We start from the raw sequence: 23,042 nt of genomic DNA on the forward strand, positions 1-23,042 counted from the left end.
CAGGCACACGTCGGAACTTGCACAACAGTTGCTCCTTAGTGTGACTCCACACCAGAAAGCTCAGCAGACCAGCACACACCCGAGATGCAACAGCCCTTCCTTCACACCCGTTTCACCCAGTCTGAAGCCTGCCTGCACACTGGAACATCAGTACCAGTTAAAAACTCAAACAGGAGTGCAGTGCAGTGCAGTTTGGTGGCTCGTGGGACTAGTGCGTGCACACGCGTTGGCATTCGTTTTCACAGCAGCTCAGAAAGGAACCAGAAGGCCAGCTTTACAAATTACTCATTTCCTGTCAGTTCAACCCTCCAAAGACTGGAGGCCTGCCACTGCTGTCCTTTTACCTCCAGATCACCAAAGACCAAACTGGTTTCCTCCACCTTTGCCCATGCCAATTCCCTGTGCCTCCAGACAGCCCTCCAATCCCAATGCCATCCCCAGGCATGGACAAACCAACAGGCAGGACTGAAGCACAGGGAGCTAAGAAATTGGCAACAAGAGATGCTCTGCAGAACACCAGCACCTTTTAGGCTGGCTTCATTCTCCACTAGAAAGCTGCTTCCCACAAAGAGGATTTTGTCCTTCACCACCACCTGTATAGCTACCTGAGGTCTCTCTCAACACACACCACAGGACAGGTATTTGGTAAAGGACATGTATATTTATTCACTTTACAAAGAGGGTGGTAATTAGTTGCAACAGCTCCATTTATAGACAAATACATTATTGTACATTATAGTGGTGAATGGCTCAAATCTTTACCTTGTTTTGCTTTTAAAAATGTTTGCACCGCTTCAGCTCCCATTAGCTGAGCAAATAGCTGTCCTTGTTCTGCCAGAGATTAAAAATCTGTAATAAAGGTAGAGCTGTGCGACGTATTCACAGGCATTCACCTCCTCATTTCCCTGGGTTACTCACTTCTCCCCACCCAGCTCAACACAGTCTATCCTCGGGGTTAGCATTAAACTTATATACAGCCTCCATTAAAACAAAATTAGGAGCCAGTGATAGTTCTAATGTCCTTTTGAAGCACAAGAAAAGGCATTGATTTGTACATATAAAAGTCTCGAGTTCAAATTTATTTAAAAAAAAAGGAAAAAGCCATTTTTAAGTCGGGTTGGCATTTAGATATTGCCAAGGCATGGCTAAACGAATGGAGGATGGGGGCAAACAAAAGAATTTCAGTAGAGAATTTAAATATTACAAAAATATCCTTTTTTTTTTTTCCTTTTTTTCTGTTTCTTTCTTTTTTAAAAAATGCAGCAGGATGCCCATTTGCTATTGCTAACTGAAGCATGGGAAGAAGGTATAGACCAGTTGTCTTTGATCCTCGAATACTTGAAACAAATTCAATGTAAAGCTGAACCAGGTTTACCACACAAACAGCGGTGGCAGATTTATTTCACTTGAGATACAAATGCATGTCCACATGACAGGCATAATCTGACCAGGAGGTGGAAGAAATGTTTCTAGAAGTAAGCGCAGGGAAACAGGGCAAGAGAAGGCTGCCATGGTTAAACATTCTGGATTCAGAAATGCACAGTGCCCCACATTTGCCTCTGCACACAGGCTGTGTAGGAGTCTGCACTCCCTGCATGCACATCTGGCATCTTCCAGCAAGGTGATCCAGAATTAAAAGAGTTTGGTGGCCCACTTTTTTAAACTGTTCAAATTCTTTTGTGTTGTTATTCTTCTTCACTTTCATTTTCTGGTTCCAAATCAGAATCACCATTGATTTCCTTTTCTACAGTCATGTTTTGCTCATCAGCTTGCTCCTCTTTTTCTTCATCTTCATCCCAGTTTTCCTTCAGGAAAAAAATAAACAAGAATGTTTGAACCTCTGACAGTCAGCCAAATTACCAGCAAATGGAGGAAGACCTGGTCCAGCCCCACTTACATCAGAGTCTTTATCTGCAATCATCTCATCATCTGAGCCTTCCTCTTCTGAGGATTCTGCAGAGAGAAAACAACCCCTCAGTCCGGAGAACAGACTTGAAAATGTCATCATGCAAACAAAGCACAGCCCACCATGCTGCTAAGTCTCCAAACTGCTATTTCAATTCCAAAACTAATTCCACCTGAAGAGCAGGTTGACTGACATGAATTAAGAACAAGACACTTCCATTGTGATTGTACAGTATGAAGTTCCAGCAGAAAAAAGGCCAAACTTCAAGTGTGCGTGCACACACCCTGATCACCCAGTAGCTTGAGGTCCTGCATGTATCTTGACTGTATCTGCCTCAGCAGAGGTAACCTTAGCTAGTGCTAACACAAGGCATTTGAAGTTGCCAGTTCAGTTAAGCGGTATACTGAACTTCCAATTAACCAGTTCCTTAATTTGTGAAGTAGAGACAGGAGAGAGTGAGAGGAAATGAAAGGACTGGAAGGAAAGAAGGAACAATGAACTACAAGATGCCTGCTGCATCATTAACCACTGACTTCCCACAAAGACTCTCCACTTGCAGACTGGACACTCGTGGATCAGCACAGGAGCAGGAGGAACAGCCAACAAGTATCAGCTGTCAAAATGAGCTCAGGAGCTGAGCTACACCTGGCATGCAACACTTACCATCCTCATATACCAGCTTTGCAGTCTGGTTAACCTCCGTTACATCCTGAACCGATGAAGGGAACGTGCAGATTAACCTTGGATGCAATCACACATGCCAACTGAAAACTCCTAACAATACAAACAATAGCTACATCAAGTTTAACACAGATCAATCCATTTATAGCAGTAGTTCAACAGCCAAACAAATATGATGGACAAAATCCAATTTTAAGAGGCAACTGCTCTGAAGTGGCCCAGCACCTCCCAGTTATTCTCCTTTAAAACTCAACAGGTTGATAGACACATTTGGCAGGAATAAACACGTGGCATTTCCAGTAAGCACAGACTGACCAGTGAGTCCAGGAGGTGCACTGCTTTGACCATTACCAGCAGGGCTCTACAGCAGCTGTACTAAGCTCCCAATAACAGGCCCCATCAGATTTAATCACAACAGGAAGTCACGTCTGCCCACAAGACTTCCTTGGCACATCCCGTTATTTAGCTTTAACTCACCTGGGTGACAAGAATGAAGAGTCTTCCGTGCAGGCGGGAAAGCTTCTGCAAAGTTTTGACTCTGCTCTCCATTAACTGGTACAGCATTCCCAGCTGAGGAATAAGGTCTGGCAACTTGGGAGAAGAGGGATGAAGGAAAATGAAGCTGGTGACCAACGCATCACAAACGTAGCTTAAAATTTTCAAAATAAGACCTTTGTATGTTTGGGGCACGGAATCCTTGCTCACATAATTCCAGACAGTAGGGAGAGCTGAGGGTTCACAGAAACCACCTGCAGCCTGATCAGTAACAGTGAGCCGTGCTTGGAAACATCACCTACTTCCAAAACCTGGCAACACTCACACAGCTCCTCCTTCCCCAGCCACTGACGCCAGCAGGTGCCCAAGCAGGTTTGTGAAGCCAGGCGGACGGGCACTGAACACAGCCCAGTGTGCGAGCACAGCCGCAGCAGCACGGGCACGCTCTGACACACAGCAGCCCTCTGATGGGAGAAAGGACGAGCAGGGACAAAATGCCTTGGTCTTAACTGAGCAAGAGCGCTTCATCCACCACCTGCACGGCAGGGCCAGACTTCAGTCCAGAGCTAGGATGTGACTTACTGCCCTGCCAGCTCTGCTGCACTGTTACCCTGTCAATCCAGCCGTGCCCAAGGTAGTCCCACGATGAGCAGTGCAACAGCAAGGCAAATTTAGTTCTGCCAGATCTACTGACAGGGGCTAGATTGCTCTTTGACAGTAGTTTTGTTCCCCAACTCCCACAGCTAAGCCATACTTGCTTTTGGTTTGACTTTGGGATGACTATAACTATGTCATGAATGAGCAGTTTTCCCCAGGGCTCAGTTTTGGGACCAGCCTTGTTTAATATCCTTATCAATGATGTGGATGAGGGGATCAAGTGCATCCTCAGTAAGTCTGCAGATGACACCAAACTGAACGGGAGTGTTGATCTGCTCAAGGGTCAGGAGACTCTGCACAGGGATCTGGACAGGGTGGATGGATGGGCCAGGGTCAGCTGTAGCAGGTTTATCAAGGCCAAGTGCTGGGTCCTGCACATCGGTCACAACAGCCCCAGGCTTGGGGAGAGGAGTGGCTGGAAAGCTGCCTGGCAGAGAAGGACCTGGGGGTGCTGGTGAACAGCTGGCTGAACATGAGCCAGCAGTGTGCCCAGGTGGACAAGAAGGCCAAAGGCACCCTGGCCTGCATCAAAATTGTGTCTCCAGCAGGAGCAGGGAAGTGATCATGCCCCTGGACTCCTCACTGGTGAGGCCACAGCTTGAGTACTGGGCTCAGTTTTGGGCACCACACGATAATAAAGACATTGAGGTGCTGGAGTGGGTCCAGAGAAGGGCAACAAAGCTGATGAAGGGTCTGGGGAACATGGCTTATGAGGAGCAGCTGAGGGGACTGGGATTGTTTAGTCTGAAGAGGAGGCTGAGGGGAGACCTTATTGTGCTCTACAACTACCTGAAAGGAGGTTGTAGTGTGAGGTTGGGGTTGGTCTCTCCTCCCAAGTTACTACTGATGAGAGGAAATGGGCTTAAGTTGTGCCAGGGGAGGTTTAGACTGAGTATTAGGAAGAATTTATTTCCTGCAAGAGTGGTGAGGCTTTGGACCAGGCTGCCCAAGAAGGTGGTGGAGTCACCATCCCTGCAGGTGTTTAAAAAACATGTAGACCTGGTACTTCAGGACATAGTTTAGTGGTCATAGTAGTGTTGGCTTGACAGTTGGACCAGATCATCTTAGAGGTCTTTTCAAACCTTAATGATTTTATCCTATGACTGTAACAATTTATAACCAATGTGTAACAATTTGACAAAAGTGGTGGAAGTATTGCCCTCTGTATGCTGATTTGGGCACTGCCAGATGTGGACAGCAGGAGACACAACCCTGAAGGATGAACGTACATAGATTTAACTATTTAAATCCACTTTTATTTACTTGCATTAGTATCAGTACAAAATACTTACTGTGGAAAGGTAGGATGCATGTAGAGTAAAAACAGATTTCAGCCATCGAACCATTAGTGAGGCACTGGAAAAGAAAAATAAATTATATCAAAGACAATATTCACATTCTGGAAGTTCAACAGTTCTACAGAAAGTGCTCCTCTTTCACTATATAAAAAGAAATGCAGGTGGAAATACATCTAGATAGCCAGACTGTTGCAAGACACTTGTTTGGGAAAGAACAGACATTTCAGTGAGGGATTAAACTAAACGTGTTGAGGGGGCTGCATTTCTCACACCTTTTATGGGAGGTTTCAATAAACAGAAGATCAAAACATGCTACTTTTTTTCCACTTGTTATGAGGGAATTTTTATTTATTGAAAGAGCAACAACAAAACTAACCCACCAGCAAACAACACAATTAAGGGTAGTTAGTCTCAGCAAAGCTCTCCTTATAGCAATATAACAAGACAATGGGGGAGTAAGAGCTTGTTTTGTTGTTAAACACAACACCAGGAGATGTCTAAATATATTTGATAATTAAACCACACAAGCCATACAGCTGATAGATATTTGATGTGATATATTGATCAGGTCTGCAGTATTGATATATAGTCCCAGTCCCCTCAGCTGCTCCTCATAAGCCATGTTCCCCAGACCCTTCATCAGCTTTGTTGCCCTTCTCTGGACCCGCTCCAGCACCTCAATGTCTTTATTATCGTGTGGTGCCCAAAACTGAGCCCAGTACTCAAGCTGTGGCCTCACCAGTGAGGAGTCCAGGGGCATGATCACTTCCCTGCTCCTGCTGGAGACACAATTTTGATGCAGGCCAGGGTGCCTTTGGCCTTCTTGTCCACCTGGGCACACTGCTGGCTCATGTTCAGCCAGCTGTTCACCAGCACCCCCAGGTCCTTCTCTGCCAGGCAGCTTTCCAGCCACTCCTCCCCAAGCCTGGGGCTGTTGTGACCGATGTGCAGGACCCAGCACTTGGCCTTGATAAACCTGCTACAGCTGACCCTGGCCCATCCATCCACCCTGATCAATATATCAGCCTGGGACTTGAGATACATTCTCAGGGTTATATGCTTATCTCAGGTATCCTTTTCCATTTTTAATTTCATTTCAGCCATCCTGACAAAGCACTGCCTTTACTAGAAGTTTCTCTTAATACCCACAGAAGAATTTTTACCTGAAGATGCTGCAGTTTAATTACAGCTACTATGGAAATCAATCACATAGGTGGAGGGAGGGACCAGAACACGTACTAGTTTCAGGTGAATTAAACTGTAGTTGAGTTGCCTCTTACCTGTATGGGTTGCCCTGCAATCTCTTCGTAAGCTAAAAGGTCAAAAACAGTCAGCAGTAAGTACCAAACACATGGCATGTTTAGGCTTCCATAACTTGCTCTGGCTAGCACTGCTCTTTTCATGTTTGAAATTACCAGTCGTTCTAATAGTTTAAAAGGAAATGTAATGGTAACTGTTTGCCATGGACTAAACAAGCTCTAGCTTAACTAATCTTTCCTTTTCTCTTTCCCCACAGTATCACTTAAGATAATATTCCATGATGTAATGCTCTTCCCATCTTTGACAGTGGCACTTTGTCCCTTGGTTAAGCTTCACCCAGAGAAGATAAAAGCGTATCAGAGACAAACTAAGAACAATTTTTGTCCTGTACAATGACCCTGACCTATTTCACTGGCAAAGAGACAAACCCTGGATTTTCCCCTGCTAGAGCATAAACCAAATGTGCTCACAGGACAGTACAAGGAACGCGGTCTCCCCTACCTCATGCAGCAGTGGGATGACAGCATGGAGAGGCATTCTGGCTACTGTGTTCTTTATTACATTCTCCTTTCTTGTGTTAAGCACTCTCTGTTAAAATGGAGAAATATCATCAGAAAATCATCAGTTTAACATACATTCATATGAGCAATGAGCACAATCAAGAGTTCCTGGCTGTAAATCTCTTTTTCTACTCTGCTGTCTTTGCACACTAAGGTGAGGTTGACGAGTAAAAGATGAAAAATTAAATTGGTTTTCATAGTACAAGTCAGCAACAATTAACAAAAAAAGACACTCAACCCATCTAAAACAGTCTAGCATTGTCTCTAAGCCCACTCACCACATATCAGAAATGAAACATCACAGGCATATTAAAATCTCTCTTGCTCTTTTCTGTGCTTGACTTCCATAAGTAAATGCCTTTCACTAGTATCTGTGACAAGTCATTTCTATTCAGCATCAAATTCTTCAGATTTCATCTCCCTGCCCCAGAACTATTATTTTCTCCTCATCCAAGTGCAACACTGAGCTTTTCAAGTGAAACTGTTGTCACACCATCTACTTGGAAAGGGCACAACCAGGAGACTAAACACAGATTACCACCCTGCAGCTCAAGCTAAGGGGAAGAGGGCTGCATTAGTAACATCAATGGTAAAAGAGATGAACTGTAATGTCACAAACTTACTATCAGCAGAAGCACCTCAAGTTTATAGACTGACTCAGGAAGCAAGTTGGGTAACAACAACAGTCATACCACTACTATCACTCACACTATCACTGCCCTGAGCAGCAGATCATCAAAAGGCAGCTGGGAGAAACAGCAGGTTCTGGACTGTTCAGCCTCCTCAGCTTTCAAGAAGGCTTCCCCCAGGTCTCAATAAATGGACTACACAGCGTACAAGAATTGTGTAACACTTACATTTAAGATTTCTGCATCATTGCTTTCCAAGCCCTGAACCAGAAGTACTGCGAAGCTGTCTGTTTGTGGAAGGCCACCTGGAGTTTTTACTTTGCTCACATCAATATCCAATGCCCCCAGGCGCTCTTCAATGCTTTCCTGCAGACAGTAAGCAAGGGCAGTGCTGTTTCAGTGCAGCTTCTCACAATGAAAGCAAAGTATCTAACCTACAGCATTCCCACTGATCCTGCTGGAAAATAACACATTTTGCATATTTTTTTCAACGTACTGACAGAGAATAACCTGAGAAAAGCAGTAGTTTTGACTGAAAAGCAGTAGTACAACCTCAGCACGCAGAGACAGACACAAGCGTGTGAGAAAGTTCTGCAGATACATGGCACAACCACAGGCAAAGCATACAGGGCTTGAAGGACAGAAATGTTTTGAGCAGAGGGAAGTCTCTCTCATACAAAAAGATGGCATCATTAACCTCACTTCCATACTAAACAAAACAAGTTTGAGTTCACCTGAAGTTGTAGCAATGATTTCTGATTCTAGCTTCTCCATTTTTGCTGTGTTTAAAAGAGTAACCACTGTACCTCTGCCTCTCCCGGTTTCCTCTTGTTCTTCTTTTTCTCCTTTCCTGAGGATGGAGTTTTGACAGCTGTACTATGTCCTGGAATGCCGGGCACTAGAACTTTGGTATCCTTGTTCACAACAGGTGTCTTTACCTAATAGAGAGAGAAAATAACATCTGCATGAACTGCTAATATCTTGAGTTTTCTTTCAGTTTAAAGTAGCAATTTTACTCCAAGACTCTCACATATGCAGTAAAACCAGTCTTCCACAACCATTTCCTTGACATATATATTAGGAAAATCCTACATTTTGAAAAGCAATTAATAACCTTAAGCAACAGTCAGCTACTTTTCATAATTATCTAAAGCAATCACCTTCTTTGGAATCACCTGTGAATCTTTTTACTTACAGTTGTGTTCCATAACACACATCAAACTATGTGTCTGTTCTGTATCCAGCAACTAATATTTGGATGCCTGTTTGCAATAGATACCACCGTACTGACAGTCAGGCCCATAAGCTGCATGCAGATTAATTCAGCTTCCACTGGAAGGTAAGAACTGATCAGGAACAGCAGCAGAATGCAACAGTAAAAGGTTGTTACTATTCACTTCAATCCCGCCAATTTTCTTCTAGGGATTGCTCAGATGCAGAACTCAGTAGTCTGAATTAGACTATGACCAAGAAGACAAACAGAGCAATCTTAGGTTATACCAATCGAACTATCGTGTCCACCTTCAATGAACACAGAGGAGTCTAAATTTTAAAGGCAATATAGTTACGAACCAAGTGCTCCCCTGGCCCACGGGGGCTGTAAGGGAGTGTGCCACTTCCAGATTATCAGGAATGCTCCCTGCTACTGCCAGAACACTTCTTTAACCACAACACTTCTGTGCAGACTATTTTTTGAAGTACCTGCCCAAACCTCTGTACTTGTGGGAGCCCTGCTGGGTGCCCAATGAAGTGATACAAATATCTAATACAGTGAGCAAAGCAACTTCCACCTGCTGTGTGTAGAAGTTAAATAAATAAATAAATAATTGGTTTATAGCTCAAGAATTGTACTGTACAGCAGCAATGGTGTTAAAATACCATCTCCTTTGCTCGCCATGCTAACCGCTGACCACTCCCCCCCAAGGCATGCTCAGACAGCCAAGAGAAATGCGTCTTCACAGGAATCCAGCAAAAAGCGAAACCAAGATGGGTATCATCACTGCATGCCAGGGAGCTCCTACACCTCTCACTGCATTTCAGCTCTGCTACCCAGCAGCTCCAGGACTGAGGAATTGGCACAAAACCCCACCTGGCTGATGGAGCACCAGATCTGGTAGGTAACTTGAGGGCTAGAAAAACAGCGCTGTCTGCTCTCTTCACTGATACTGCAAGCGTTTCAAATCTTCAAGGCCTTGAATACGAACACTGATTAAGAACTTCACAGCCTGTCTCTAAACCCCCCGGCGATCCTGCATGAGAGAAAACGGTGGCAAGTAGCCTCAGTGGACACTGCTGCCATCTAAGTGTCAATCACACATTGCTAGGTGCCATATCTTTTTAAGCAGGAACACGTGATGGCCACCTCAATAAAGAGCCAAAAGGATGTGCCTTTTAAGGCTCCATTACATTTAAAATAAAGCCATTTCAACTTCGTCCCAAACCATCAGGGTCAAAGAGGTTGCTCAAACTGATAGACTCCAGGGGAAAAACTGATCTCAAGCAGAAAAGAAACCATCAGCCAGTCCTGCAGAGAACAGGACCTGCTACAAGCTACAGGAGGGTAACTGCGTGCGAGAGCATGCTAGGGCACACGGCAGCCATGAAGGACTCTTCACCCACACAAGCCCGAGTGCTACGGACATCTGTAGCTACCCCTGCAGCTCTGAGCAAGTCCATCCAGAAATAAAACCTCATTTTAAAAGAAAGTAGTGAATTCTACTACTTCCAAAGTTTCAAGAGAAGCAACAAAATCACGTTTCACGCAAAGCTCACCTTTGTTAGGGCAACATCTGTTTTAAGTGACAACACCTTCTGGATGTCCCTTATCAAACATATGTGGGATTCAGTGGTGTTCAAAGACTAGAAGGACAGGAACAAAGCCAGTTAATATATTTGAGATTCACCCCTATGATTCATTACGCTACTGAAAGATAAGAACAAATGCCAGACATTATAAATGAGGATTAGTTTTTTTTCATGCCAGAACAGCAGCTGTTTTGCACATCTGCCTTTTACTACCAGATCTCCATGCTCTCCAAAGAGGCTCGCACAGCTAAACTGAAACAGTATTAAAACCAGTTTCAATAGCCTAACTCAGTTATCAGATGAAATAGCAAGAAACAGTCAGCGATATCATCAAGTTGCATTTTAATTCAAAGAATGGAAGAATACAAATCACCTTTCAAACCAGCTCAGGGGCAACAGTCACAGCTCACAGAAAAGGGGGAAGGAATAAGCTTTGTTTTGTTACACAATTTAAAACAAAACAAAAAGAAAAAAAAGCACCATAAACCCCTCTAATTGAGAGCAGTACGCAGGCTATATTACAAAATCCAAAGCCTCTCCAGTAAGTTTTACATACCACTTTCTCTATGATGGGCTGTAGGGTGTTTCCATACACTAGCAGCAGAGACTGTTTGTCTGTGCAAAACGCAGCTGCTAAAATAGGGACCGGTTTTGGTGTGGAGTCCCCATCATCTCCAGGAGTTGCTATCTGGATAGTACAGTTTGATGTTAAGGGTTTTTTGCAATAACTGGAAAAAAAAAAGGAATGAAAAAATTCCAAGATGTTTAGCTTAAACACATCAATATCCTGCACATCTAAGTACCTTCCATGAGCAGCACACTCGTGAAAACTCTGAGCAAACCTTCCTCGGCTAACTCAGCCAGTTTGCACATTCTACACATGGCTAAGATGAGGTATCGACAGACAAAATCTTGGTTAAAGCAACACTTAATACCAAAGTGCAGCACAGCCCCAACAAGTTCTCCAAAAATATGTCCAGTAACCCAGAAAAAAGAACCAGCTACAACCTGGTTTGTGAATAGACACAACAGCTTAAAGACAGCAGCATGAGAAGACTGAGCTTTGCCTTACAGTCATCTCAGGCCTTTCCCCAAGACAACCTCAAGATGAACACTAACTTACCCATTTAAGATATGTTCAAATAAATGCAACTGCCCATCTCGACACACCACGGCTAACTTCACAGGCTGAAAGAAGGCACAGGATTTGAATTAGATCAGAGGACAAATCTCCCATAAGTACAGGACATCAGGAATAGCTTTATGGCTACCATTTGACATTCTTCAGTAACTAAACACATTCAAGATTCAACTAAATTTTTAAGGAATATCAAAGAGAGCAATATCTCAGAAACATTTAGTACAACTATTAGGAGACAGTAAAACAACTCATAACTGTACTTTACTGTATCACTACTGACCTATACAAATTTGAACAGTTTGCATAGCGGCAGACATCATCATAAGCAGCAAAGTTCCAAAAACATGGTACCCAACATGTTTAAAGGAACATGTCTATAGAGCCACTCACATTGCAAATATGCTTAAAGAAAAGAAACTGAGATAATACTCTGAGAAACTAAATGACAGATGTACGTTACAGAACACCCTTATCTCCAGTACAAGCAGTAAGAGCACACAGCTGGAAAATGAGAAAATATAGCATGAAATCCTGCTTTTAGAAAAGGATTCTAAAGATGGGAGGAGAAAAAAAGTTTTAAATAATCACTGAAACTGTTTGTGAATGTTCACTTGTAGACATTTTTCACAAAGCAACTGCTTTGAAATGCTTGTTCTTGCTGAAATGGGGGGACTTTGGGAATGCCCACTGCTCCATCAACTCACTAAAGGATAGTTAATTCAAAATGCAGTTAGGCTGCCAAAGCCACTTGAGAGCAGATTATACAGGACCATACTCAACCTGGATTTGGAGAAATAATTTTTTGGTTTTTTGCTGGCAAGTTCTAACAGCTGGTTTGACTAACTGGTTCTAAATGGGAAACAATGGACTTTTTTGCTATCGCAAGCCAAATTTCTGAAGAAAACACTGAATTTGCATTTCGTAACTTTGAAAGTTAATATCTCAACCTATACACTTTAGAAATGCACCTGTAATAAATATCCTTACACCCATAAATGGGCATTCAGATCTCACTTCTGCAGGGCAGAACCCAAATAAAAAAATCAAGCTTCTGTTTTTACACCCTTAAAAGGAAACTGGTATGACAACTGAAAACAGCTGAACACATCTGATTACAAACTATTGTTCCTACCTCTTCTTTGACTTCTGATACAGTCAGGTCAATAAAAGTTGGTTCATCTGTTACTGTGAAAGACATCACAGCATTCTTTTCTTTCCTATCTGATCTGATCTGCCTGGAAGACACAAACAGTATGCATTATTTACCATAGCCCAAACAGCACCCTCTGCACCTGAAAAGCTTTATAAAGGCTATAAATCACCAGCAACTGTGGTGGTATTTGCTCCATCCAAAAATATTCATGCTGTAATTTCAGCTTTCAGCCTAGAAAGCATTCCATATTCCAAGGGCAAAGTAACTCCCAAGTGAAATTTAACAAGAAAACTCAGCAAAACCCTACAGTAAGTACAAAAAACAAAGAAGCCTATTACACGGTTATGTTCTTGGCATACACTAGTGATTCAAACAGCAACTGGAAGCATGCTCAGACACAGCCAAGGAAATTCACATCTTCATTCAACAATCAGTGAGTTGAAACCACCATTTAAGAGATCATCACTGCATTTCTCCAGTGCCCCTTCTACTTAACCTTCTGTTTAATCACAGAGTTCAAAACTTACTTGTTTACAATCAGTTACAAATTATGGAAGGCTTACATACCATACACTCAGTAATCGGTCATGTATAGCTCCAGACAAGAAATAAAGCCCTGTAATTCCATCAAAAGGCTTATTTTCATTCATAGGTTTCACTGTGGTAAACATTAATGATGACACTGATGTAGCATGGCCTGTGAAATGCTAAGGGAAAAAGAAGACTCTTTCAATGATTGCCATGAACACCCATACGGCAACAACTAAAACATTAGTTAAAGAACATCAAGAAAGACATAAGCATTACTAAGTCAACAAGCACATTTCAGTCATTTTTTACAGTGATCAGCTTCCCTCCACTTCTGTATTTCAAGGAAATTTTTTCTGACCCTCCAGATATTTATCTGAATTTTAAAATTTAAACAGGGAATGAAAGGCAAATTTATTAGGACTAAGTCCATGCAAAAGAAATCACATCCACTTCTACTGATGTTTCTGTCAGAAAGCACTTTTTTTTCCCCATGCACAAGGGGTTTGCTCCTATGCCTTCCAACAGTTTCAACAGCAAACCTGGTCAAGCCACCAGTTAGTTACACATTTAGCAAAGAAACCTGACGGCTTCAAGGAGGGACTTGTGAAGTCAGGGAGCTCCAGCACAATGCCAACAGTACCTAATACTGTGGTGAACAGGGTTCTCCTACTACAAGGGTGTCAGAAAGGGACTCAGTGAAGAGGAAGAGCATCCATCTTTCTGATAAAGGCTTAAGAAAGGGTGCTGGTAGCATGCTCAGACACAGCCAAGGAATTTTATGTCCTCATTCAACTCTCAGAAAGTTGAAACCACAGTTGAGGGTATCATCACAGCAACAGCTTCCAGCAATCCTAAAACCAACAACTGTCTCATCAAACCCAGCACAACTTTCAGATATCCCATCGGGAAACAACAGGTATGAAATGTCGCCAATCAAGAAGAGCTTTTTTTTTTTTTTTTTTAAATTTAATTTAGCAAAGTTACTTACTCTGTAGACTTCTTTGGTCTCCAGGTCCCACAGTTTTATAGTTCTACCAGCTGACAGCAGCATTTTCCCGTCTGGACTGATGCACAGAGAATTGACACTGCTATTGTCACCTTTCCACTTGCTAGAATTTGGATGAAGAGGTTTCGCCCAAAGGGAGAAAGATGGAGAAATAGAAAAAAAAAATTATTCATTAGTATAATCTTAAAGTTCACATCAACCATATTGAAAACTTAAGGCAAAAATTATATATTAGAGAAGAAAATTAAGTAGTCAAAGATGAGCTCAAAGCTATTATGTTTCTGCTCCTCTCCTTAAATTTATGCAACTACAGTAACTCAAAAATCCAAAGCTATTTAATACTGAGCAACTTGAGGTGTTCTGTTGCTTTGTTTGGGTTTTTTTTTTTTTTTGGGGGATGGGGGTTTAAGTATTTGCCTACTCTACTCTGAATTCCTCTGTCAAAGCTCTCTACCACTCAAAACATGGTAAGGGGAGCCATACCATTTTAATACTTCTCTTTGCACCACTATAAAAAAAAACTTGAACCAACCCATTCAGAAAGGCCTTCTCAAAACTAAAGTTCATAGTTTCAAGGCCCATTCAGTTCCTGGCCCTCCTCCCAAGTCTATCATTGACACTGACAATAACAGACTTTGCATTGAAAGCCTACGGATCAAAGCACTATTTAAGAAAATAAATATATAAAAAAGAAAGATGCTGTCATTAACAGCTTGCATATGCTTTAGAGGAGCCCGAGAACTGCATGTTTCCTGCAGGACAAACTGACAAGGAAAGCACTGACACAAACCCTTCACAGTTTGGAAGTACCCTGCAACCCCTCACACTCTTACTGTGAACAGCTGCTTTGCAAATACTTCAAAAAAACTTTCACATGCCCAAGCACCTCCTCTTCTGTCTTCTAAAACAGAGCTCATCTACTGTATCACATTTTTGATAACAGAAGCTGAAAGTTTTACTACATACAAAGTTGACAACATTACACCTTACAGCCAGTACGAGAAGTCAGTCAAAGTATTTTACAAAGAGAAGGCCAGAACTAAGAATTTCAAACCACTTAATAATGTCAACCCAAGAAGGGATTTTTGAGTGTACTAAAAAGACTACTCTAAATCAGACCACAGAGTACAAAACATAGCAAAACCCCATTAGTTTTTACTCTGGATAATATTTATATCATTTTATAGTAGAGTTTTAAGTAGGATATTATGAAAGAAGCAGCTGCAGAAGGAGATGTACAAAATGCATCCAAGTAGTCAAAGTACTTAAGACATGAAAAAGCTACAACCAGAGAAAAAAGGAGTCATCCAGAATGTTTTGGACTGCCTCTGCCTAAAACCTTGTCTTGCCTCTTCAGAATCTCTCTTCCCCAACAGCTTGTCCCTCTGCCAGAGGTTAAAATGTGTGCTGCACAGACCTCCTGAAGTGGTTCTGCAGTGGACTACTTCTACAGTAATTAAAAAAAAAAAAAAATAAATCAAGCCATGTGGTTTCAATTCCCTATCTAGTAGTCCATACTGCTATAGGAAGATGCCTAGAAGCCTGCAAATCAAATGAAATGGAACACCACCTCTCTACCCCAGGAGCAACCATCCTTGAATCTCTGTGGGATACATAAGGAATCATTTCCTGACAGGTCCCAATGAGTGTTAAAGAATACAGGCAATCTCACATGTACACTGGGCAACAGTAATTATTTTGGATAATTCATTACTTCTAGGCTCATCAATATAGGTAAAATTTTATCGTTTTCTTCTACTCTTCCAATTTAATTTCTCTTAGGTATGACTCAGAATTATCACCGAAGAAAAATTTCAGATGATAGATATTCTATTGCTGGTGTACTTTCAATGTATACACTCCAGGAATTAGTTTTTTGTTGTCATCTTTAAAATTAAAAGAAAGCAATGCCTCTGATTACTTTTTATAACCACAGCCCCCCAAAGTGGCAGTATAGGACAAGGGCTGAGGAAAACACCCAAGGTGAAGCACAAGAGGAAAATTCTCACACTTCCTGAAGAAGCAGCATGACTGGGACCCGTCTCAAGTACCTGCACGTGAACATACATGCCATGGGATACAAATAGGGTGAACGAGATGTCCATGAGCAGCTTCAGAGCTTTGATCTCACTGGGATCACAGAAAAACAGTGAACATCTTGCAAAACAGTTGTGCTGAAATAAATGGACCTTTAGGAAGACAATTCAGCAAGGCAGGAAGGCAAAAAGGAGGTTTCTCCACACAAGGGCACAGCAAGAATGCATGGAGCTTTCCTCCGAAACAGGCAATGGGCCAGTGGAGAAATTACAGGTAAGCATGAGAAGACACCAACAAGGATGATGTGAAGGACATTTGCTAGACAGTCCACTTATAAAAGAAATTGATAAATCTTCATAATCCCACACTTTGCTTCTTCTAAGGGACTTTAACCACCCCAGCAACTGCTGGAAGGGCAGCACAGGAGGGCACAAACAGTCCCAGAGATTGCTGATACTGGGTGAAGACCTTTTCTTGATGCAAGTGATTTATAACCACACTATGAAAAGTACTTTATGGCATCAGCTACTCAAAGAATTTAAATAAAAAAAAAAAAAAAAAAAAAACTGGTCAAGGATGTGATGGTTGATGACAACCTTCACCTATAGCAACCACAAAACAGGGAATTTAAGACCCTAAGAAAAATGTGCAATATAAACAGCAGAATTTACAACCCTGGACCACAAAGCAGCAGACTGCAGCTTCTTCAGAGAAATGACTGTCAGGATCCCACTGGAGGCTGCCATAAAGGGCAAAGGGGGACAGATGAGCTGGTTGCTCTTCTACGATAACCTCAAAGCAAAAGAATGGTCCACTCCAAAGAGCAGAAACTCACCAGCTACTGCAGAAGGATAGCTTGGCTAAGGGGGTAACTCCTGACTCAACTCAAAAACACAAAAAAAGAAGTACAGAGAAGGTGAAAGAGGAGACAGGTTACAGACAAGAATATAAAAATACTGTTGAGGCACGCAGGAACAGAATCAGCCAAAGCTTAGCTGATATTCAAGCCAGCAGGTAGTAGGAAGGCAAACAAAAGGACATCTACATACAACACAGCAGCAGCAGCAAGATGATGTCTGGGGAAGCTGCAAGCCTTCTGCTGCACAGTGCAAGGACCCATTCAGTGCACAGAAAAGGTCAAAGCACTGAAAAGCAGTGTCTCTCAGGCCTCCCACGTTCCCAAACCTAGTGCTAGAGTCAGATGGAGCAGAGCACTCTCTCCACAGGAAATAGAGAGCAGATTAGGGATCACCACACCAAATTCAACACATGCCAACTCCTTAAGACTGAACGGGATGAATCCAGAACTGCTAAGACCACACCATCTTTTCAAGTGGTCGTGCCATCAGAAATTTCTCCTGAGCTACTTGAAGAGAAAAAAAAGGTGACAAAATATATCCACAAGGAGAATCTGGGAAACAACAGGGTAGGTTATACAATAAAAACACCTGAAGCCATTTCCAGGCATGCAAAGGTTGAAAAAGTGACTGGGAATGTCCAGCATAGATTTACAAATGGCAAACTGTGCCTAACCACCCGGTCACCTTTCAATGAGATAACTGTCCTGGCTGATGAGAGGAGAGCCACATATGCCATTTAACCTGCCTTCAGCAACGCTTTCAACAACATCTCTCATGGTAACCCTGTATTTGAAATTGCATCTGAGCACTATTCCAACTTGGGACAGTGCAAGAAGGTCACTGACACAGTGGAGTAAAGCTAGTGGAAGGCCATGAAGGCAGCTTAGGGACGAGAGCACATAACATAAGAGGAAAACATGAGGAAAGTAGGTGTGTTCAATCCTAAGAAGAGAAGGCTAGAGTGAGATTTTATGGCCACCTACTCTAGAGGGAGATTCTACAGCCATCTGCTGCTGCTTCACATCAGTATCTCAACTTAACACAACCTAAGGATGCATCTCTTTTCTAGGGAAATCAAAGAGGATATTGATGACGGGCCACCTGCAGTGCCCACACCATCTTTAATACAACTGACAGAGCTGCACTAAGAATAACACAACAGTGGGAAAGGTTACCAAAAAGTAGCAACACAAGAGAAGGGTCAAGAGGCCATCACACACTAAGCTTTTATTGAAGCAAAATAACCAGGATTATTAAGAAGAACCTTGGTTTCTTCTTTAAGGTTTAAAACCTGTTTGATTTTGTTACAAAAGAAAGTAAACGCCTATACCAGACATCTTGTTACTCTGCACTAAGCTCTATTTTGCTCAATAGCACCTTAGAGAGTAGCAGCCTGCTCAGACAGCCAAGTGGAACCGTCCCCACCGCACATCAGTAGTGAGCGAAACCAAGTGGGTTATCATCACAGCAAGGCCCTTCGAGGAAAGTCCAGTGCATGTAACCAGAGTAACCGGGATGAGGCATTCCGGTATCTGCTCCCCCATATTTCAAGGGATATTTTCTAGAATTTACACTTTTCAGTGTCACAAAAGTGACTGGATGCCCATGTCCCACTAAAAGTTAGCATGGAGTAACCCAAATCCCTCTCAGGGCAGTTACTCATCTAGTTTTTCCAATGCACAGAAGGAACCCAACTATGAGAATTACTCTTATGCCTTAATAAAACCACTTCCAATCAGAAAAATAACAGCCAGCTGTCAATTCAGTACAGTGGACACAAAGCCTGGATAGCAGAGTGCAGCACTTCCAACAGGGCCTCACTGAAACCTGTGAGAGAGGAAAGACACAGAAGCAAGTGTGAACAAACCTGACTGAAAACCGGCATCACTTACCACCTTACTTTGCAGGTCTGTGTGTTCCATTCCACAATGTGTTTGTCCTCTGAACAGCTATACAAGCAGCAGTTATCTTGATGCCATCTCACACAGTTTACTCTATTGTCATGACCACCATCCTACAAGAGGTAAAAGACGGTCAATTCATTAATAAATGAGAAATCCTGACTACCAAGTCTTCCCCACACCAATGTGAACAACCTGCTCTTTTGAGAATTAAATGCCAATCGTGGACAATCTGAAGAGAGCACGGTTTCAAAGACCCATAAACACCTACAGTTTTTCACTATTTAAATCAGCACTAGCGAGCTCAGACTACTCCCAAAAGTGTCACTGCAAATTAGCTTTGAACAAGACAAAAATACATCACAGCAAGACATTTTGTTCAATAATGACCGACAAAAGCGACAGCTCTTATTCTAGGAGGAGTAATCTTTTAGTTCAGTATATCTGTAAAAAACAAAGTCTTCACCAAATAACATCTGCTATCCTGCTCCTACAGAAGAGCAGCCAGGGCTTTCATATCGACTGAAACCGTAAAATTTGACCTAAGCCTCTTTTGTTTATAGTTTTCTGGCATAAACACAGCATTTTCATAAAACAGAGCTGGTATTGTTAGCTAGTGTCACTTGCATGTATCTTGATTTTAAGAACTCATTGCTTTCTCTAAATAGTATGCCAAAAGTATGCCAAAGTATCTCCAAGTATTGCAGAGTCCTCCACCCAGATTTTGCTCGTTATGCAACCCAAGACTAAGCCCAAGGTTTTGAGGAGTAACAGGGAAGCTATCAATGAGAAAGACAAAATGAAAATCAGTGTATGTCATTTGAGACAGATCCATGTGCTGAAAAAGCTCAAAAGCTTCCACAAGGGAGTTAAGTTTACAGAAGAGTCAATCAACACGACACCTTCCCAAGAGCTGAGGAGTACTTCAGTCCTGCCTGGCTCTCCCACAGCACTGCACAGGGCATGAGGGCACAACACTCCCATGGCAGACACTCCAGTCAGGCATTTCATGGTGATACCGTTATTTTTAACACAAAATAAATCCCTACACAGCAATGTTAAGATACTGTCTGAACTTCGAAACCAAGATCTCTCAATGTGTACATACTGACAACAATAAAAAAACACCACTTGAAGATTCCCAGGGTAGCATGTAATGAGGAATGTGTTACTTACTAGCTTGCTCTGTAATTCTCCTTTTACTGTGCTGTACAACAAAATGCTGCCAACTGCTGTACCAATAGCCAGGATATCTAACTGCCTGTCCACTTCTGCAACTTCCGACTTCCGTTTTTTCCTCTGAGGGCCATCCTGGAAAACATCAAAAAAGAAAATGTTAAATACTTTAGTCCAACCAGCTCATCTCAGTGCTAAAGAGGGGGAAAAAAAAAAGTGAGAGATCTGGTCAGCCACCACAAACTCTGCTAAGACACAAAATGAAGACACTGAAGAGCACAGCAACCTAGAGACTCATCTTGTCCCTCCATGTACAAGGTAACAAAGTTACTATGAGTCACTTGGAAACATCTAGTGGAGGCCATTTTGCTCGCCTAGCAACTACACCAGAGGAAAAAAAACCCACATCCAAATTTTTCAGTTTGTGCCCCAGAGGTAGAGATTAAAATGATCAGAATACTTCTTCCACAAAATTATAAGCACTTAAGCAAGAACAATCAGTTTATTTCTTCCTCAAAAGCTATTCAGAGGCATCTCACACATATTAAGTATCCATAATGCCTCTTAAAGTGCTACCCCACTTTGCAGAAGGGAGCAACCTGGACTCAAAGCCAAGTGCTCTGCTCAAATCCTGACAGCATTAGCAGAGGTCCCCCTATGATTAGGCAATTCTTAAGTCTTCGCTCTCAACCAAAAATGAGTGAATGCAGCACATCACTGGGAAGGGGAGGAGGAATAAAGGTGGCTCTTGAGTATATGAAAGTAAAGTAATAAGGGCAGAAGCAGCCACTACATTTATTTTCAGTAGGTTAATCCCACATAACTAATCACATGAACAAAAGAAAAAGAATAAAAAAAGGTTCAAGGACTTCAGAAGAAAAAAATCATCCCTAATGCCACTGCTTAGTTTTTAAATTGGACTTCGGTATGTCTGCTTACATTTGTTACATCACAGTAAAGCATACTCTGCAACTGAAAAAAAAAAATATATATATACAAGCTAGTGCTTCCTCTATACAAGAGATATAGAGATATATCTGCACTGATGAGAAGCCAGACACCAAAGGAGACCGACAAAATCTGAGCAGTCAGCTCTGTGCAAGCTCCATGTGATGTAGCTGATCTGTCATGCTACAGGTATCACCGCAAACCTAAGTAACTTTTGCTCAGGTCCAGAGATATGACAATCAGGATTTGGGAGTTTTCACCACAAGTTTTAAAAGTTTAACAGTGCAGGATAAATACTTCAGTTCTTTGAAGGAGGCTTTTCTTTCCCTCTATTTAACACAGACAACACTTTCTCTAAGGTAAAGTGTTTTGGTTTAAGCCAATAAATACTAAAATGCTATAGAAATACTTTTACATCAAAAGCAGGCTCTTGAGAAAAGAGATCAGGACTTTTTGCAAGCATTTGTTTAGGCTTCATTTTTCCTGGGAAAGAGAAGTGTTTGTAAAATATTACAAAAACACAGGTGATGAGAAACCATCAGTCACAAAGCACAACAAAGTTAATCAACCGGGCTTTAAGATAATATATAAGAAAAGACTTAACCAGTAACATTTCTGGCAGCAATGCCAACTAAGCCTTCTTCAAACAGCTGTCTGATGTGCATGAGACAAGGGGCACATAGCCAGTGCAGATTATAGTAGAGTTTATGTGTTTTCTGGTACTTTTCCATCTCTTTATATATCTTTACTAATTACCCCCTACACCCACACTGAAAAGCAAAACCACAGTCCAGAGCAGTTTTTCTTCTCTTCCCTTACATAAATCCTGTAACCAAAATTTGTTCACTGTTCATTTCAGTTTGTTATGGCCGATTTCCCTTGGAACAACCCAAAGCTAAAACAAAATTCCCACTGAAATCCACAGTTATTTCCATTGTCACAAAGAAAGCTACAGGTAGTGAAGGCTTTTCCAATTATTTTTTCACATACTTTTCTTTACTGATCACCCTTTATTGGCATTCTTAGCAAGTCATTTTGTCAGAATTTTTTTCCATGAAAGAAATGCCAGTGGAAAATTCAGCCACTTATTAATGTTGCAGATGACTTGAAAAAAACACTCCAAGAACTGGGGAAAAAAAAAAAAAAAATCAAATTTCTCTACCTTGTATCAGATTAGTCATAGACTGGCAGCTGCAGTAGAGATCCACGTGGCATTCCCTTGTGGATGAGGGTCTTTAACATAAGAGCACCCTACTTTCATGGATAGGACAGGATAGGGGAGCTGAACTGTACCAAAGGTGGAAGGAAGGAGTTTGAAAGTCAGTGGGCCACATACACTTGCACAAGGCACCACTTCATGGAGGCAGGAGATGGTGAACACCACAAGCAGGAAGCACTGACACTAGAAAGCACGTGTGCACGGAACATCCCAATCAGCCACCGCTGCATCAGCAATTCCAGGGCCTGCAGTCCAAAACTACCTACTCAGTTTAGGTGCAAGTTGGTCAAACGCCATTTATAGGTATCTACTGGCACAGTTCTACTCCTGAACACCAGATATTAGTGCTACCTAGAGAGATGGCTACTCTCCACGAATGAAAAAAGATTAATGTCAGGAGATACACATTTGAGAAAATATATTTGGCAGAATGGTCACTGTTTCCGTTCTTCAGTCCAGTCTAAGGACAAACCAGTTAATTACAAAAGTTTATGGCATAATTATTCCAAAAACCAATATGTTTTCCAGCTCCACTTGAAAAAGTACCAACTTTCAAGCAGTGGACAGCATTCAAACTACTGAAATAAATAGAAGGCACTGAGAGGGAGCCAAATGCTGTCTGATTAAACCCATTTTCCATATAACAGACCAGGTTAAATCAGAGCATCTATGGGGTTTAGGGTTTGGTCTCTAGAAAAGGGTTAATTTTTAAAAGCAACTCAAAAACCTCCTGTGCTTGACTTATGGCACCACAGCGGGGCACTATGTCAGCCTAACTT

At 42.0% G+C, this 23,042-nt stretch overlaps 1 protein-coding gene across 1 annotated transcript; it reads right to left on the minus strand.

Moving 5' to 3' along the window:
- Nucleotides 1–1,221: 1,221 nt before the first annotated feature.
- On the minus strand, nucleotides 1,222–20,231 carry WDR43 (WD repeat domain 43; the record flags this gene model as incomplete). The annotated part of the gene is given in 17 exon segments (XM_008943617.1): nucleotides 1,222–1,805; nucleotides 1,898–1,953; nucleotides 2,570–2,628; nucleotides 3,054–3,178; nucleotides 5,032–5,095; nucleotides 6,318–6,349; nucleotides 6,799–6,885; nucleotides 7,715–7,852; nucleotides 8,293–8,424; nucleotides 10,259–10,345; nucleotides 10,848–11,019; nucleotides 11,415–11,479; nucleotides 12,565–12,667; nucleotides 13,153–13,292; nucleotides 14,105–14,225; nucleotides 18,912–19,033; nucleotides 20,097–20,231. Coding segments are annotated over 17 exon segments (1,758 nt in total), but the record flags the coding sequence as incomplete, so codon positions are not given.
- Nucleotides 20,232–23,042: the final 2,811 nt, after the last annotated feature.

The sequence above is a fragment of the Merops nubicus genome, unplaced genomic scaffold (assembly GCF_000691845.1).
Source record: "Merops nubicus isolate BGI_N331 unplaced genomic scaffold, ASM69184v1 scaffold31697, whole genome shotgun sequence".
Lineage (NCBI taxonomy): Eukaryota > Metazoa > Chordata > Aves > Coraciiformes > Meropidae > Merops > Merops nubicus.